General features: G+C 40.3%; 1 protein-coding gene and 1 long non-coding RNA gene across 9 annotated transcripts in view; one reads left to right on the top strand and one right to left on the bottom strand.

Moving 5' to 3' along the window:
• The window catches only part of LOC134739173 (uncharacterized), a 368,829-nt gene extending 366,022 nt beyond the window's left edge, over positions 1 to 2,807 (bottom strand). The window contains exon 1 of the long non-coding RNA XR_010125715.1: positions 2,413 to 2,807. This is a non-coding gene — a long non-coding RNA (uncharacterized LOC134739173). The remainder of the gene's footprint in view (positions 1 to 2,412) is intronic.
• LOC129033655 (histone-lysine N-methyltransferase SETMAR) lies at positions 2,557 to 18,431 on the top strand. Of its 8 annotated transcripts, none has more exons than XM_063661817.1 (4): positions 2,580 to 2,784; positions 12,199 to 12,530; positions 12,948 to 13,062; positions 15,629 to 18,431. In XM_063661817.1, exons 1-4 carry the CDS (start codon positions 2,629 to 2,631, stop codon positions 16,661 to 16,663), a joined length of 1,638 nt encoding a protein of 545 aa, XP_063517887.1. In that variant the 5' UTR covers positions 2,580 to 2,628; the 3' UTR covers positions 16,664 to 18,431. The 8 variants fall into 8 exon arrangements, 6 of the variants coding, with proteins under 6 accessions (XP_054338482.1, XP_054338479.1, XP_054338480.1 ...); XM_063661816.1 differs by lacking the exon at positions 2,580 to 2,784 and adding an exon at positions 2,813 to 3,127; XM_054482504.2 differs by having other exon boundaries at positions 2,559 to 2,784; positions 12,199 to 13,062.
• Positions 18,432 to 18,632: the final 201 nt, after the last annotated feature.

Genomic DNA, 18,632 nt, shown 5'->3' with positions numbered 1-18,632 from the left:
GTGAGAAAAGTATAAAAGACTAGGGAAAGAAAACAGATCACAATATCAGATTGCTTCACTATCCTTTAGTTCCCACCCCACTTTAAAGACACCAAAACTGGAACTCAAAGTAAGCTTGACCTGGAGCTCTAATCAGTAGAAAACAAACATACGGAGACATACATACACACACACTCTAGCTCTCTTTCTCTTTTGGCCCTACATCAAAAGACTAGCATATAAATGTACCAAAATCATTTAAGTTAAAACAAAATGTTTCTCTATCTATCTATCTCCCCACCCTCCACCAATATATATATAATTTTTATGAGTTCAATAAGATGGTTTTGCCTGTGCTTACATTAAATAGTTGCAGGTAACATAAGAAATGGCTTATAAAGTAGGAGAACTAATGTAAAGAGGGTAACCAATGCTATGAGAAACAGGGTAAAGAAAGATACAGAGAAGGGACTACTTGAGCTGAGCAGACAGACAGTCCTGGGTAAAGGCACTGGAGATACAAGAACAATGTGGACAAAGGCCCAGAGGCCCAAGTAGAATGGCTTATTGAGGGAATGTCAACAGAACAAAGGGTTCCAACAGAGAACAGCAGCAACAGAAACCAAGGAAATAGGTAAAATCTGGGTCCTCAAAGGCTTATAAGGCAGAATATAGAAGGTAAACTTTGAGAGAAAATGGAGCAAATAAGACTCTAAGCAGCAAAATATAATAACTGGACAAGGATCTTCAAAGGTCATTGTAGCAGCAGCAGTAAGGGTGATTTGGGAATATGGAGAATGACAGACTTAAAGAAAAGAACTTCCAAAGTCCAAGCAAGAAATGAGAGAGCCTAGGACTAAGTGAGAAGAGACAAAAATGAAAACATGAAGGCAGAATCAACAAGACTTACCCACCACGTCCTTAGCTATATGAGTCTAGTGAAGAGAAGGAATACAGAGTAACTGGTTTGTTGCTTTAGTGGCTCTGTAGATCACAAATTATTTTCCCAGTTAACTTTAAAGAAGAAAAAGCAAGATTGGCAGAAGAAGGAGTCAATTCAGATTATTTTGAGTTTGAGGAGCCTGTAGGACAGAAAACAGAAATGCTCAATCATTAGCTGAATATGTGTAACTGGATTTGAGGAGAAACGTCTGATCTGGGTTGGAGACTGGTGACCTAATCCTTTGTATTTGAAGCCATGGGAGTGGATGTTATTAATGAGAAAGTCCAGGGAAGGGGAGCAAAGAAAAAGGTCAAGGGCAGAACCCTGAATCACATCCACTTTTCAGAAAAAGGCAGGAAAACAACGAGAGGATACTAACAAGGAAAGGTCTGCAAGATGGAAACATATTTAGGCCAATGGGACCTCAGAAGCTGCAAGGTCAGAAGCGTTTGTGAACCCAAAATCATCTGAGACAGGTCTCAATTTAGAAAGTTTATTTTCCCAAACTTAAGAATGCGCCCCCGACATAGCCTCAGGCAGTCCTGATGACATGTGCCCAAGGCGGTCAGGATACAGCTTACTCTCACACATTTTAGGGAGACATAATACATCAATCAATACATGTAAGATTGGTTGGATCTGGAAAGGCAGACAATGAGAAGCGGGTGAGGGGTGGCTTCCAGGTCATAGGTAGATTTAAAGATTTTCTGATTGGCAATTGGTTATTATCTAAAGACCTAGAATCAATAGAAACGAATGTCTGGGTTGCAATAAGAGGTTGTGGATACCAAATTTGATCGTAGAGATGAAGCCTCCAAGAGGTAAATTTCAGAGAGAACAGACTGTAAATGTTTCTTATCAGACTTAAGGTTGATGCTGGCTGGCTTTTCCTGAATTCCAAAAGGAAGAAGGGCATAATGAGGCATGTTGGACCCCCCTTCCCATCATGGCCTGAACCAGTTTCTCAGGTTAACCTTGGCAGAGAGGAGGGGTCCATTCAGATGGTTTGGAGGATTGGAATTTTATTTTTGGTTTACAGTTTCAAGGAGAAGCAGGACAATCATGTCAGAGAGCTTCAGTGAGGTTGAAAATGCTCCACCAGATTCAGCAGTCTTGAGGCTATCAGAATCCTTTGGCAGGGCAGGGGTTTGGAGGGGTGAGGGTAGAGGGATGGAGAGGAGGGAAAAGGACAGGCAAAGGGGCACAGATACCTCCATCAGGGAGTGAGCACGCCCCACACAAATTCCTTAAGGCATCCTGTGAGGCTATCGCCTTGGCACAAACCTTATCACATGTCAACTTCCCGGCAAGCCGCAGATCTTTAGAAACCTTGGTGTGCATTTCCCCGCTCGGTTTAGAACGCACACCTGCCTCCACCCCACAAACGTCCAGTGAGCCCTCAAAAACCTGGACAAATGACCTCACCTCGAAAGCCCCCTCTTTGATGCTCCCAGGAAAAACTAAAGCACCTCACTTTGTTTCGTCCGTACCTTACATGATTTTGTAATTATCTGTGGTGCCTCTGGCTGAAATCAAAACGGGAGCCAGACCCAAAAAGTCAAGGAAGTGAAGCGCCTTCCAGGCCACTCCTGAGGAGAAACGAACTACAATTCCCATGAGGCGATGGGGCCACGGGACCACAAGTCCCAGCATCCACTGCGCGGCCCAGGCCTGTCAGGGTAGTAGGCGTTGCGTGAGGCGGGTAAATGTTCGCGGAAGCGGCAAAGACGACACGGCCTTGTGGGATGGCGGAGTTTAAGGAGAAGCCTGAGGCCCCGACTGAGCAGCTGGATGTCGCGTGCGGCCAGGAAAACTTGCCGGTGGGAGCGTGGCCCCCGGGGGCCGCGCCGGCGCCCTTCCAGGTAGGGGCGGGGCCAGGCGGCGCGGGAGGCGGGCGCGCGGCTCCCCCACGTGGTCTCCTCAAGCCGCCTAGCTGGGACGGCCTCCCAGTCGTGACCTTTTGTCTTCTCTTACAGCACACCCGTTGGTGCGCGGGAATAGGTGTGCATGCCCCGGCCTGGGCCTTTTTCTGTTAACCCACGGCATCACCTTAGCAAGGGTGTTGTCCTTTTCAGTCCATTCCCTGAAGCGCAGAACCAGAGGCCTTGTGACAACCTTGGCTTTTTGTCCAGTCCTGTCCTCAGAACCCAAGGAGGCATCAAGGGGGGAGTCATTTACCTCCCTGGTCTCAGGTGTCTCTCACAGGTAGGATAAGCCGTGGGGCCTATTAGTGGGTCGCACCCGGTGTCGTGCATAAAAACAGCCCCTCGAGTCAGCCTTAGCTGTGGTCTCCCTCATGCTGTGGGCTCTTGGGCGGGTATAAATTAGCTATGGCTAAGCCTTTGAGTCTTCCAGTGTACAGTTTAACAGTACCTCTCTTCCGGAGTGCTTTGAAAATTGCAAGGAAAATACACTTTCTGGTTTGCTGTAAGAACTCAGTAAATGTTTGCTGCTATTAACTATCTCAAAGCCCTTTCTACTCTTTTTTTTGAGACTGAGTCTTGCTGTGTCGCCCAGGCTGGAGTGCAGTGGCGCGATCTCGGCTCACCGCAACCTCCACCTCCCAGGTTCAAGCGATTCTCCTGCCTCAGCCTCCCGAGTAGCTGGGATTATAGGCATGTGCCACCACGCCCGGCTAATTTTTGTATTTTTAGTAGAGACAGGGTTTCTCCATGTTGGTCAGGCTGGTCTCGAACTCCCAACCTCAGGTGATCCGCCCGCCTCGGCCTCCCAAAGTGCTGGGATTACAGGCATGAGCCACCGCTCCCAGCCTCTACTCTGACTTTCTTATCCCTCTGACCTTGGCCTGAGCCTTACCTAAGGAATAAGGAATGACCAAAGATTTTGAAGCGGAAAGAGCACTGGACGTCGAAGTTGGAGAGCATGGTTCAGAGCTTAGCCATCTTAGCTACTTCTCAGAGCCTGAGTTTCTTCATCTGCAAAATGAAAATAATAGTTTAAAAATGCATAGCCCCTTTAACATCCATTATCAACAATGAACCCTAACTGCCCTTTCTTTTTCCTAGGGGTCTTTGTGAGGATCAGATAAGATAATAGATTCAATAGCAGCTTTCAAAGATGTCAAGGAAAAGAATCAAACTCTGTAAAATATTTGAAGAGATTTGTTCTGAGTCAAATATGAGTGACCATGGCCTGTGACACAGCCCTCAGGAGATGCTGAGAACATGTGTCCCAGGTGGTTAGGGCACAGCCTGGTTTTATACACGTTTGGGAGAGAGGAGACGTCAATCAAATACATTTAACATGTACATGGGTTTGGTTCAGAAAGGCGAGGCAACTCAAAGTGGTGGGGGGGCTTCCAGACTATAGGTAGATTTTAATTTTTCTGGTTAACAATTTTTCTGGTTAACAATTGGTTGAGTTTGTCTGAAGACCTGGGATCAATAGAAATGTTTAGGTTAAGATAAAGGGGTTTTTTTTTTGAGACGGAGCTTGACTCCATCACCCAGGCTATAGTGTGGTGGTGCGATCAGCTCACTGCAACCTCCGCCTCCCAGGTTCAAGCGATTCTCCCACCTCAGCTTCCCGAGTAGCTGGGATTACAGGTGCCTACAGCTACGCCCAGCTAATTTTTGTATTTTTAGTAGAGACAGGGTTTTACCATGTTGCCCAGGCTGGTCTCAAACTCCTGACCTCAAGTGATCCGCCCACCTTGGCCTCCCAAAGTGCTGGGATTACAGACGTGAGCCACCGCACCCGGCCACGTAGAGACCCAAGTTTTAATTGTGGGGAGGAAACTCTCAGCTGACTTCAGAGAGAGCAGGTTGTAAAATGTTTCTTATCGAACTTAAAAAGGTGCCTCGGTCTTAGTTGATTATCTCCTTGTTGTGGAAAGAAAGAAAAAGAGGGGGAAACGGGATTCTCTATAGAATGTGGATTTTTCCCACAAGAGACAACCCTCCAGGGCAATTTCAAGATATGGCAAGGAAATATATTTGCAGTTAAAATATTTTGATTTCTTCCCTTATTTGCTATGTGATGTTATGCCAGAATCAGGTAGAAAGCAGACCATGCTATATTGGGTTAAAATTAAAACTCCTCTGATGAGACTTTATGGTTTGTAAGGCATGACTCCCCAGGTGCCTTAGGTAGGAATTTGGGCAAGATAAAAAAAAATCAGAGTTTAGTCCTCAAAGAGTAGAATAGGATATTAATGTCAGAAATCATTATTGTTCCCCAGACTATCTTTGGCAATTTATGGTTAATAATACAGTTAGCTGGCCCAATATTAAACAGTGGTCCCTGAAAACTTAGGACTAAGCATTGCTGAGTTCCTTGTCAAAAACACTGATTTAAAAAACCACTGTTCTAGTCCATTCTTAATTCAACAAATATTTATTGAGAGCTAAATATATGCAAGGTGGTGGGTTGGGCTGCAAAGAATACAACAAACAGAAAAACACACTCTACCCTCAAGGTGTTTACAACTGTCACGATTAGCTTCAATATTCCTGCCGGGCGTGTGTGTGTGCGTGTGTGTGTGTGTGTTTAAGACTATTCTATAAATCTCTTTCCAATCTCGAGTCATATTTTTCTTTGCCATATCCAAGAACAACCTGTAAAACTATGTGCCCAACGTATTTTTTTAATTAACTCACTTTAAGCATTAAATTATTTAAAAATAAATTATATAAGTATCTCCCTTAGAATCATTGTAATCATTAATGTCCATAAAATCATGAGGTTTTCTATTTCACAAAGTGTATATTAAAATAAATACATCTATTTTTAAAAGGGGAGAAAGGAGTGACAAGAGGAAGCTTTGTGATTGATTGTTACATCTACAGTTGGTGGGCATAAATGAAAATTGGGAGATTAAAACCCAGTCCCACAGTGTTCTAACTATCTCTGTATATGCACAGCTCCCAATAGAGTTAGAGTTACAAAAATAAGACAGGATCCCTTCCTAAGAGAGCTTATTGTCTTTCTTACCAAGAAGATCAAACATGCTTGAAACATTTAAGTGACAAGCCTAAAAGTGCATTCAACTCGTTTTCTTCCACGTATTCATGGAACACAAAACCAGTCTTCTAAAAGGTCAAAACAGCTTGCTTGCTCCCAACCCTGCCTTCACAGGCATATGCACACATAAGAATTAAGGCATGAAAAACTTTCAAGATAAAAATAACTTTGTGTCTGTTTTGCCTTTGGCTACTGTGTGAAAAGGCAAAAAAATTCAAATGTTCATATTGGAAACAAGCATATCATAATGTCATCAGTGTTGAAAGCCAAGTAGAAAATAAACTAATTGATTTTATTGAGCTAACAGTTGGATCTAACCATTTTTCAGGTCTCTGAAACCAGCTTCAAACATTATTTTTAAGATCTCAACAGGCCTTGACAAGAATTATCTGGCTCACAGTCTTCTAATAGCTGCTTGGAGGAAAAACAAACTTATGAGGCGAGAGGCCAAGTACAAAGATTCTTGTAGCTGGGTTTTCAACACAACCAAAAAAGGAATGAAGATTTTCACAACACTTCTTTATGATTCAGAGACCCAGGTTTTAAGCCTAGAATATTATAGTGTCATACTTCAGTTTCTGGGTCTTCAGTACAGAATGTGATTCAGAAAAGTCAAACTTCTCGTTAACAAGTATCAAGAGCTGCAATCTGGCAATCGAAAAATGCTTCTTGAGCACCTGCTGTGTGCCTCGTCCTATGGATAGGAACCCCACCCCCATCACCATGCCACACTCGAAACCTCATAACCATGCTTTTCCCTGAGACACGTATCTGTTAGAAAGGTAAGACCTACACATTTAACACAATTAGAGAGCCCTACAATCTGTGTCATTTAGACCCTGAAGTTCATGCTATTAACAGTAAATGTAAGTCTAGTTCAGAGAAGAAAGAAATTATTGCAGACAGGAATAGCCAAGACAACAGTGTATTTTCTCTTAAGTTTTCTGTCAAAAAACTTGAAATCTTCACCCAGTGCTTCAAGGGTCTGATTTCCAGTATATCATTTTGCCCTGATTGTTTTGCATTTATTCCCAGCTCTTGCATGAGTAATTCTGTGCTTTGATACATACGAAAAAGAAGTAAAACTTACATTGTAACAATGCAGGAAATTTAAAAAATCCCAGCCAGGCATGGTGGCTCACTACCGTAATCCCAACCCTTTTGGAGGCCAAGGCGGGAGAATCACTTGAAGTCAGGAGTTTAAGACCACCCTTAACAAAGGGCAACAAAGTGAGACCCCATCTCTACAAAAACATTTTAAATTAACCAGACATGGTGGTGCATGCCTGTAGTCCCACCTACTTGGGAGGCTGACCTTGAGCCCAGCAGTTGGAGCCTGCAGTGAGCTATGATCATGCCATTGCACTCCAGACTGGGCAGCAATGTCTTTAAAAAAAAAAAAAAAAAAAAAACCCATTCTCCATGTCCTTTATACTTTTCTGACTGTTTCTAAATCCCAGTATGTGCATATTGCAGACAGTAAGGTAATACTTGATAAATGAAAGAAGTCTGGTCTGGGTCAGCTCTTAGCTTTTCTCCACTCAAATGGAGAAGTAATGGAGGAAAGGTATACAGTCCGATGGCTTCCTAGACACAATTTTGGTTTGAATATGTTTGAAACTGGAAAGTTTAACTCCAGAACTTATTTTCTTCACTACCCTACTATGTACTACCTGCAAAATTTTTATTGAACACATATATGCTAATCCCTAGAGTAAGCTTTTTAAGCCAGTTCTGTCATTTTTTCTTTCACAGAAACCTATGAAATAAATAAGATGTTTATTAATGTTAAGTAATTTGTCAGAAACATATGTTGTTTGAAATATAACATCTAAAAGTAATATCTAGAAGAATTGAAAGAAGCCAATATTTTTATAAAGTGCCTGACATGGAGTACAGCATTATTTCATTAAAATTTCATGATAGCCACCCCAAATGTGGGTATTATCCTTGTCTTATAGCTACTAATCTGAAGCCTAGCCAGTCACTTGTCCAGAATCACAATGCTAATAAGAGCCTGGCTGTGGTTTGTGTCTCGTTTAGAGCATTGCATGTTCTGCACTAGGAAGCTCTCCGCTGCTTCCTCACAGTTCAAGACCATAGTCACAGAGTTTTCCTGCCTGGTCTCCTGCACACTTTGCTCTAGTCTAACCTCCTAATTGAAGACATCTTTGTTCATTGACCATTTACACCTTTGACTTGTCTATGAAAAGAGTCAAACTCTGCAAAATATTTGAAGAGATTTATTCTGAGCCAAATATGAGTGACCATGAACCATGACACAGCCACCAGGAGATCCTGAGAACATGTACCCAAAGTGGTTGGGATATGGCTTAGTTTTATACATTTTAGGGAGACATGAGACAACAGTCAAATACATGTAAAACTTACATTGGTTCAGTCCAGAAAGACAGGACAGCTGGAAGCGGAGGCTTCCAGTTTCTGATTAACAGTTTGCTTGAAGGAATTGTTATTGTCTAAAAACTTGGGAATGCCTTGGGTAAGATAAAGGGTTGTGGAGACCAGGGGTTTATTATCATGCAGGTGAAGCCTCCAGGTAACAGGCTTCAGAGAGAATAGATTGTAAATGTTTTTTATCAGACTTAAAGAGTCTGTTCTATCAGTAATTCCAAAAGGGAAAAGGGTATAATGAGGCATGTCTGACTCCTGCCCCCTTCCCATCGTGACCTGAACTAGTTTTTCAGGTTAGCTTTGGAACGCCCTTGCTGAGAGGAGGGGTCCGTTCAGATGATCAGGAGACTTAGAATTTTATTTTTGGTTAACAGAGTAAATTTTGTAGCCATTTCCTGAAACCATTCTCAGCTTCTACCCAGGGTGTATCAGTCAGGACTCATTTGTTTGCAAGAAACATAACACAAACTGGCTCCAACAAAAAGGGAAGGAATTGCCTCAAATCAGAAAAGCCCAAGACTATAGGCATGTCTGGACCCAGTAACTCTAAAAGTATTGTCAGATACTTCTTCCCACCACCTTCCCCCTTCACACCCCTGCTTCCCATTTCTGTGGTAGACTATACACTCAGTAGGCCGCATCTACGTGGCAGAACTTGGAAATGCCAGGCAAACACTACAGTTGAATAATTCTAGTAGAAAGAGAATGAATGGCTCTTCCCTAATTGTTTCAGCAGAAGTCTGGCTTAGGTCATATCAGCTGACTCCCAGTTTGTAACCCACTTTACATTAGCTTTCAGATACAATTATACTTCAGATACAATTATTATTTAACTATGGGGAAACAGTCTGAGAAATGTATCATTAGACAATTTCGTCATTATGCAAAAGTCATAGAGTGCACAGTACTTACACAAACCTAGATGGTATAGCCTACTACACACTTAGGCAATATGATAATGCCCTATCACTCCTAGGCTACAAACCTGCACAGAATGTTACTACACTGAATACTGTAGATACTTGTAATTCAGTGGTGTTTGTGTATCTAAACATAGAAAACATACAGTAAAAATACTGTATTCTAATCTTACAGGACTACCATTGTATATGTATATATGTGATCTGACCAAAAAGTCATGCGGCACATGACTGCTCGAAGTTTAACCGCGTGGCATGTAAATATTTGAATAGAATGTTAGGACAATGACCTCACATTATTTCTGAAAATAATAAATAGCTTTTCAATATGTAAATACCTGAAAAGATGGGTAATTACATAATCAGATGTTAAATTAGACTAAGGTTTTCAAAAGATTATTCTTGAGTATAGTCATTTTTTAAGTCATTATCATCTGAAATGATATTTTATTGACCTTTTATGGAGGAGAAAATGGAAAGATGAAGACAAAATGACTCAAAGCAATTGTTGGTATCAGGATCAGTGATTATATCCATCAAGGGGAAAAAATTTATTTAAACAGGAAATTTTCCCAGAAGTCTCTGTCTTCTTTTGGAAGGTATCTGCAGTTCATTTGGAATTAGCTACCGTCTATAAATCCCTAAAGGATTATAGCTTGTGCGGCAAGTTTAATTGCAGAATTTTAAAAAATATATCATGAGATTCTTCAAAATCTTTTTAAATTTGTAAGTAAAAATAACGAAATAAAACTGTTTTTCACCTGCTTTCCTGATTAGAAAACTGCAGTAAGTCAGACTTGATTTTAAAAGAAGTTATCCATGTCAAAAAAAAACTAGCGTTTAGTGATTTATATAGTACCTTAAAAATATGTGCACCTTTAATGACAAATCAACTTAAAAGTTTAACATGAAAAATTTAACAAAGAGATCTTCATTTTACAAGTACTTTTTAAAATGTCTCAGTAACCATTTACATTTCAACATTGAACCTTTAAAAAGCTGAAAGTAGATTCTATATAAAACAGCAGTCATTGAGTTTGACTGATAGAGCATCATTTTCTAACCTATCCTTTATCCATTTAGGATATTCCTGCTAAGCTAAAGCTGTAAGAAATAACACAAACAAAAGCTATTTCCTCTCTCCACCCCCAAATGACTTTTTAAGCAGAATGTTGGCCTTCCCCCACAGGTCCTCCCACTGGTTGTCCTCCTCATCTTTCACAAGAGGATGTCAATCCTCCCCAGCTCAGAGTTTTTTTAGTATAGGGTTTTGCACTTAACTACATAGCTCCACCTGAGGCCTCCACAGGGAGTATAACTATCTGCTGTTCAATACCTTTCTAAAGCCTGGCCTGGAGACAAAACATTAATGGAGGATTGACTGGAAGACATGGTGCAAACATTCCTCCAGGTGCTTTAAATCTGTCCCCAATGAAAGGCCGTGCAACTGGTTCCTTGCAGAACTGCTTTTACCTGACTGTGCTGTTGTGGGATCCCAGCAGCCTTTACTGGGGACCAGAATAAAAAACAGCCCATGAAACTGCTTCCTGGAAAAGAATGGCTTAGAAGAACACATTGGTGGAATTCCTTCCTGGTATCAATACTGAAAAAAGTCAATGCCGCTTCTGAACAATGAGATTATTCCTTACAGGCAGGGCAAGCTACGTATCTAATCATATATCCTTCTCTGAATTGGCAGCTCTCAGGCAGAGCCAAATGTCCAGTCTACTTCTACCACATACTGTGTGTCTAAGCTCGCTAGACCTGTTTGTTCTGTTTCCCTTTCACCTTACTCTCCTTATTTGTTCATTTATCTTACCTGTTTGTAAGTCTCATTAAATCCTTTTTGGAATAAAGCAGGCATAAAATGCATTGGGTTCTATGTAAGCAAGAATTACTGTATACGTAAAAAAATCTGCTGGGCTTATGAGAGATACTTTAATCTGAAATCACGGTTTGAAAATATGCTTCACGATGCTAATGAGGATCTAACCAGAGATCAGGCTTCACATAGAGTTTAGATTGAGGATTGTCTTCTTTTTATATGACATTTTACAAATGTAATGTTTTGAAAATACAGGTACATTTAAATGACAGATTTTTTTCATATTCCTTTCTCATTCAATTAGAACAGAATTTCTTTACAAGTGTACATCTATAATAAATTTAAATATCTAGTAGTATCTATTTAAGAAACAGCATTTTTGGAATTCTGTGTGCAATTGACTTGTCATCTATGACTTTCTTATCCCCAACCAGTATAACCAGTATAACCAGTATTGTAACTCACAATTAAAATACATATATGCATGTATATTATCAGGTAAAAGTAAAAGAGATCAAAAGCTAAGGATAAAATGCTTAACTGTACTCAGACACTAAATTCAGCACTGAGTTTTCTGACATCCAAAGCTAAGAGGGAAACAAAAGAAGTTACAAAACTTTCCATTTCTGATAGGAGAAAAAAATAGTATTTTTCTTATTGTCCTTATACATAACATAATACATATATATGTCCTTATGTGTACCTATATATAACATACTATTATATACATTAAGTATTATAATGCCCAACTCATCCTTATACATACCTAAAATAAAACCACAAATTCTAAAAATTAATCTTAGCTGGACATGGTGGTTTCCACTTGTAGCTGTAGCAACTAAGGAAGCTGAGGCAGGAGAATCGCTTGAGCCCAGGTTACAGTGAACTGTGATCACACCACTCCACTCCAGCTTGTGCAACAGAGCAAGACCCTGTCTCTTAAAAAAAAAAAAAAACAAACTTGTTTTATTGGAGAGAGATCTTTTTGGACAATATCTTAGTACTCTGTGTTTTTTCAGTTTTGTCCTGTTTTTATATATGTTAGAATTAGAATGGGTCCCAGTCAAAAGCTACTTGCAATATATAGGAAATATATGACATGCCATGCTGACTTACAGTGTGTATATTTTTTACAGTACACTCCTGATCATGTAGTTGGACCTGGAGCAGACATTGATCCCACTCAAATAACCTTTCCCGGATGCATTTGTGTCAAAACTCCCTGCCTCCCTGGCACTTGCTCCTGTCTCCGCCATGGAGAGAACTATGATGATAACTCATGCCTTAGAGATATAGGATCTGGAGGAAAGTATGCAGAGCCTGTTTTTGAATGCAATGTCCTGTGCCAATGCAGTGACCACTGCAGAAACAGAGTGGTCCAGAAAGGTCTACAGTTCCACTTCCAAGTGTTCAAGACGCATAAAAAAGGCTGGGGACTTCGTACCTTGGAATTTATATCGAAAGGAAGGTTTGTCTGTGAATATGCTGGTGAGGTTTTAGGATTCTCTGAAGTTCAGAGAAGAATTCACTTACAAACAAAATCCGACTCCAATTACATTATAGCCATCAGGGAACATGTTTATAATGGGCAGGTAATGGAAACATTTGTTGACCCTACTTATATAGGAAATATTGGAAGATTCCTTAATCATTCTTGTGAGCCAAACCTTTTGATGATTCCTGTCCGAATTGACTCAATGGTACCTAAGTTGGCACTTTTTGCAGCCAAAGATATTGTGCCAGAAGAAGAACTCTCTTATGATTATTCAGGAAGATATCTTAATCTAACAGGCAGTGAAGACAAAGAAAGGCTAGATAATGGGAAACTAAGAAAACCTTGTTACTGTGGTGCCAAATCATGTACTGCTTTCCTGCCTTTTGACAGTTCTCTGTACTGCCCCTTAGAAAAGTCGAACATCAGTTGTGGAAATGAGAAGGAACCCAGCATGTGTGGCTCAGCCCCTTCTGTGTTCCCCTCCTGCAAGCGATTGACCCTTGAGGTGAGTCTGTTCAGTGATAAGCAGCTTGCCCCTCCCTTTAGTGGAAGACAGTGGTTGGCTAGCTTTACCTCTGCCTAGTTACGTAAGTTTAACTCAGGAATGTGGCAGAGACTACAAGTTGTCCATCAGTATCCTTTCCCCTTTCTGTAATAGAATTCTCCATTTAATGAGTGCATGACTACCCGGAATACTCACTTTCCTAGTTAGATTTGTCTTAGTAACTGTTCTAGTTAATAGGATATAAGCAAAAATGACAAGTCCTTAAATGGAGATATCCTGCCCTTCACCTCCTCTTTCTTCCTGCTGGCTGGAATGTATACATGATGACTGGAACGGGAGCAGTCATCCTAGACCCCAGGATGACCCTGGGAAAGGAAGCCATTGCATAGAACAATCAACAAGATTAAAAGGAGTCTAGGTGTCTGGCACTGTAGAACATCCTGTCAGTCGTGATCTGACACCTTTGTACTTTCAGGTGAGAAATAGTCTCTCCCTTGCTTAAGCCACTGTTATTGTAAGTTTTCTAGCACTAACATCAAACCTAATAATGATCCAAGAAACCCTTGTGGCTGCATACCTAAACCCTGCTTTCCAACCAATTTTAACAGTAATAAAGCTGACTTTTTGATTTCTGTCTGACTCCTGCATCCTACTTAATTGTTTCTAAGCATGGATCAAGGAAAAAGGCATTATTAACTATCACCTGCTAAAACCCTAATAAGTACTACCAATAGTGAAAAATATAACTATGAAAATGACTTACATGTTGTAACGAAAAGTCAGAAAAAGAGACACATTGTAAATTTTTCATTTTATACTTGGCTGTATTCCCAATCTTGTGAAGTTATGCTTCAAAACTTCAAACAGGCTCACTTCATGTATAAATAACAGAAAAATAACCCTGTCCACACCACAAAAGGAGACGGGAGTTTTATGATCCCATTTAAACTTCTAGAGCAGCAAACATCTCTAACTACCTTCCTTAAAGCAGGGATGTTGCAAAAATACAGTTACTGTGGAGGTTTATCAGACATTTTGAAAGCTAAAATAATTACTAGAGCCCCTATGATATTATTAAGTAATTTAATTTGTTCTCTAGTACATTTAAACTCTACCACTAGGAGGTCCTGCACTTTCAACATTATAGGAATCCATGTTATATATAACACTATTCCTCTGTAATATAAGTACATTGTACACTTTCAATGAGTGAAATATACAGCATTTGAATTATATCTCAATAAAGCTAGGTTGTTTTTAAGTATCTTTGGGTTTATAACGTTCATATAACATTATATGGAATGGTTCCCTGTGAACAAATGGTATAGAGTACACATAAAATGCCCCAAATTACAAATACATAGTATCAAAAATTTTCCTCCAGATTAATCATTTCTCCATGCCAACTTTCTTCTTTTACTTCAATGCCTCTGAAGCAGTCCTGCTTTTTATAAGGCAGTTTGTATCCCTTACTCCAAAATGTGCTTTTTCTTGCTCACAAGCTCACCTAATAACTGAGCTGCTTCAGACGCAATATGGAAGTGGTCAGAAGGAAAATGATTGGCTCACCATTTGATTCTGCAGATACCCTTTTCTATGTCCTTTTACCTTTCTCTATTGAACAGCAGAGATATTCCCAGAGGACAATCTTCCATTCAGAGACAAGGACACAAACAGCCTCCAACTCAGTGCCTCTGCCAGAGACAACTGACTGAATATGGACCCCTGGAAATTTTTTGTCCTCAGGCACTAGTTTATTATATAGCACTTAGTCCAGAGACAAGGACACAAACAGCCCCCTCCAACTCAGTGCCTCTGCCAGAGACAACTGACTGAATATGGACCCCTGGAAATTTTTTGTCCTCAGGCACTAGTTTATTATATAGCACTTAGTCCTAGAAACCAGATTCCTAAGGTAAGAGTCAAAGAGTCTTTATTCCAAGTCTTTTCTAAGCAGTGAGTTAACTGCATTTGTTTGCTTCATTGCCATATTTTTGAGAATGTTGACACTTCTTTTGAGAGAAAACATTTAAAAATATACTTCCACGTGACTATTATCCCATGATAAAATAACATTTTTATAATTATAAATTATAAGATTCAAATTTTTAAAGATGGGGCTGGGTGCAGTGGCTCACACCTGTAATCCCAGCACTTTGGGAGGCCGAGGCAGGCAGAACACTTGAGCTCAGGAGTTTGAGACCAGCCTGGCCAACATGGTGAAACTCCATCTCTACTAAAAATACAAAAATTAGTTAGATGTAGTGGCACATGTCTGTATTCCCAGCTACTCGGGAGGCTGAGGCACGAAAATCGCTTGAGCCCAGGAGGCAGAGGTTGCAGTGAGCCAAGACTGTACCACTGCACTCCAGCTTGGGTGACAGAGCGAGACTCTGTCTCAAAAAAAAAAAAAAAAGTAGTTACAGTTTTTGCATGGTTGGAATTTGGTATTTGATATTGGAATACATTCTTAAATAAATGTGGTCATGTTATACATCATTTTAATGAGCATTTCTTGCTTTATGTTTTTTTGCTAATGACATCTTACTGTTTATGTTTATTTTAGACTATGAAAATGATGTTAGACAAAAAGCAAATTCGAGCAATTTTCTTATTCGAGTTCAAAATGGGTCGTAAAGCAGCAGAGACAACTCGCAACATCAACAATGCATTTGGCCCAGGAACTGCTAACGAACGTACAGTGCAGTGGTGGTTCAAGAAGTTTTGCAAAGGAGATGAGAGCCTTGAAGATGAGGAGCGTAGTGGCCGGCCATCAGAAGTTGACAATGACCAGTTAAGAGCAATCATCGAAGCTGATCCCCTTACAACTACACGAGAAGTTGCCGAAGAACTCAATGTCAACCATTCTACGGTCGTTCGGCATTTGAAGCAAATTGGAAAGGTGAAAAAGCTCGATAAGTGGGTGCCTCATGAGCTGACTGAAAATCAAAAAAATCATCGTTTTGAAGTGTCATCCTCTCTTATTCTACGCAACCACAACGAACCATTTCTCGATCGGATTGTGACGTGTGATGAAAAGTGGATTTTATATGACAACCGGCGACGATCAGCTCAGTGCTTGGATCAAGAAGAAGCTCCAAAGCACTTCCCAAAGCCAATCTTGCACCCAAAAAAGGTCATGGTCACTATTTGGTGGTCTGCTGCTGGTCTGATCCACTACAGCTTTCTGAATCCTGGTGAAACCATTACATCTGAGAAGTATGCTCAGGAAATCGATGAGATGCACCAAAAACTGCAACGCCTGCAGCTGGCATTGGTCAACAGAAAGGGCCCAATTCTTCTCCACGACAATGCCCGACCACATGTTGCACAACCCACACTTCAAAAGTTGAATGAATTGGGCTATGAAGTTTTGCCTCATCCACCGTATTCACCTGACCTCTTGCCAACCAACTACCATGTCTTCAAGCATCTCAACAACTTTTTGCAGGGAAAACGCTTCCACAACCAGCAGGATGCAGAAAATGCTTTCCAAGAGTTCATCAAATCCCGAAGCACGGATTTTTACGCTACAGGAATAAACCAACTTATTTCTCGTTGGCAAAAATGTGTTGATTGTAATGGTTCCTATTTTGATTAATAAAAATGCACTGAGCCTAGTTATAATGATTTAAAATTCACAGTCCAAAACCGCAATTAGTTTCACACCAACCCAATATCTTCATAGATTGAAACATAAATTAAAATTGCATTTGAAGTAGATTCCATGGACTTTATTAAGAATGTAGAAATGTGACCTGGCATGGTGGCTTACAACTGTAATCCCAGCACTTTGGGAGGCCCAGGCGGGCACATCACTTGAGTCCAATAGTTCAGGACCAGGCTGGGCAATATAGTGAGACCCTGACTCTAATAAAATATTTTTTTAAAAAAAGAGTAGAAACATGTACCTTGAAAAACATTTTGGCCCAAGAATAACGATCACACTTGAAGAACAAAGCTTTTCTTTAAAAAAATTTTCCTTTAATTTTCAAATTACTATTCACAAAATAGCAGTGGCTGTTAGATTTTGTTCTTGGCCAAATGGAAAATTTTGCCCTAATTAAAATGTAGTCACTCTCCAGTGTGTTACCATTGAACAAATCACTGAACCTTTCCAAGTCAAAGTTTCCTTAGTTGGGAAGATTGAGTTAACACATGCAAAGGGGTTACAGCAATGCCTGAGTATATAGAAAGTATTCAATAAATGTAAATTATTAGTCTTGAGAACTGTCTGTAGCATGTGACCCAAAGTTCTCCCTTCTATTCAGGTGTAATTAGGATATAATGTCCTTCAATGGCAGACTTAAAGGGGGAAAAAGTCACTAAGAGGTGACCAGAAGGATTAGAGCTGAGCAAGAGAGGTTCCTGCCCTGAGCCCTGCATTTTAGAGTGCCTGGGGTTACATACATACACACACACACGAGTTAAAGAAGACACGGATACCATAACCAGACACATGAGTTAAAGAAGACACGGATACCATAACCAGACAAAGACATTACTAGGAAAGAAAACTAACGCCAATATCCCTTTTGAATATAGAAGAAAAAAAAAAAAAAAAAGTACTAGCAAATGAAATCCAGCAAGATATAAAAAGAATTATACACTGTGATTAATTGGGATTTATCCCAGGAAAGCAAGGTTGGTTTAACATACGAAAATCAGTAAATCCAGTATATTAATGGGATAATTCACAAAAAATAAATGCATAATCATTTCCATAGACACAAAGCATTTGACAAACTCCAGTAGCCTTTCATGATAAAAGCAGTGAACAGACTAGAAGTAAACAGGAACTTCTTCAACCTGAGAAAGGATATCTATGAAGACCCACAGCTAACATCATACATAATGACGAAAGACTGAAAGCTCGTATCCTAAGATATGGAACAAGAAAATGATCTCCAAGCTCACCACTTCTATTCAGCATTGTACTGGAGGTTCTAGCCAGGACAATTAGGCAGGTAAGAACTTAAAACTCAGGGCCGGATTCAGTGGCTCATGCCTGTAATCCCAGCACTTTGGGAGGCCAAAGCAGATCACCTGAGGTCAGGAGTTCAAGACCAGCCTGGCCAATATGGCAAAACCCTGTCTATACTAAAATTACAAAAATAAGCTGGGCATAGTGGCACACACCTGTAATTCCAGCTACTCCTGAGGCTGAGGCAGGAGAATCATTTGAACCTGGGAGGTGGAGGTTACAGCCAGCTGAGATCACACCACTGCACTCCAGTCCAGGTGACAGAGTGAGACTGCCTCTCAAAAAAAAAAAAAAAAAAAGCCTTAAAAATGATAAGACAAATGACCCAATTTAAACATGGGCAAAAGATCTGAATAGACATCAAAAATAAACATGAATGTGAAAATGTGCTCAGCATCATTTGTCATCAGGGAATTGCAATTTAAAACTATAAGTTATCCCTTAGCACCCACTAGGATGGTAGAAAGCAAAAACACTAAAAATGCCAAAAGATGGCAAGGATGTGGAACAACAGGAACTCTTCATTGTTCATTGAAATGTGACATGGTACAGCTTCTTTAGAAGACAGTTTGGTGGGCTCTTAAAG

The sequence above is a fragment of the Pongo pygmaeus genome, chromosome 2, assembly GCF_028885625.2.
Source record: "Pongo pygmaeus isolate AG05252 chromosome 2, NHGRI_mPonPyg2-v2.0_pri, whole genome shotgun sequence".
Classification (NCBI taxonomy): domain Eukaryota; kingdom Metazoa; phylum Chordata; class Mammalia; order Primates; family Hominidae; genus Pongo; species Pongo pygmaeus.
Note: the sequence above shows the minus strand (reverse complement) of the source record. Positions and strands in the feature narration are given on the sequence as shown.

What these genes read in the sequence shown, in the direction of transcription:
- LOC129033655 (XM_054482503.2), top strand. Translation starts at nt 2,930, where the DNA reads ATGCCCCGGCCTGGGCCTTTTTCTGTTAACCCACGGCATCACCTTAGC. An exon ending in GTCTCAGGTGTCTCTCACAG is followed by an intron (nt 3,128 to 12,198) that starts GTAGGATAAGCC and finishes TATTTTTTACAG; the next exon opens with TACACTCCTGATCATGTAGT. An exon ending in GCAAGCGATTGACCCTTGAG is followed by an intron (nt 13,063 to 15,628) that starts GTGAGTCTGTTC and finishes TGTTTATTTTAG; the next exon opens with ACTATGAAAATGATGTTAGA.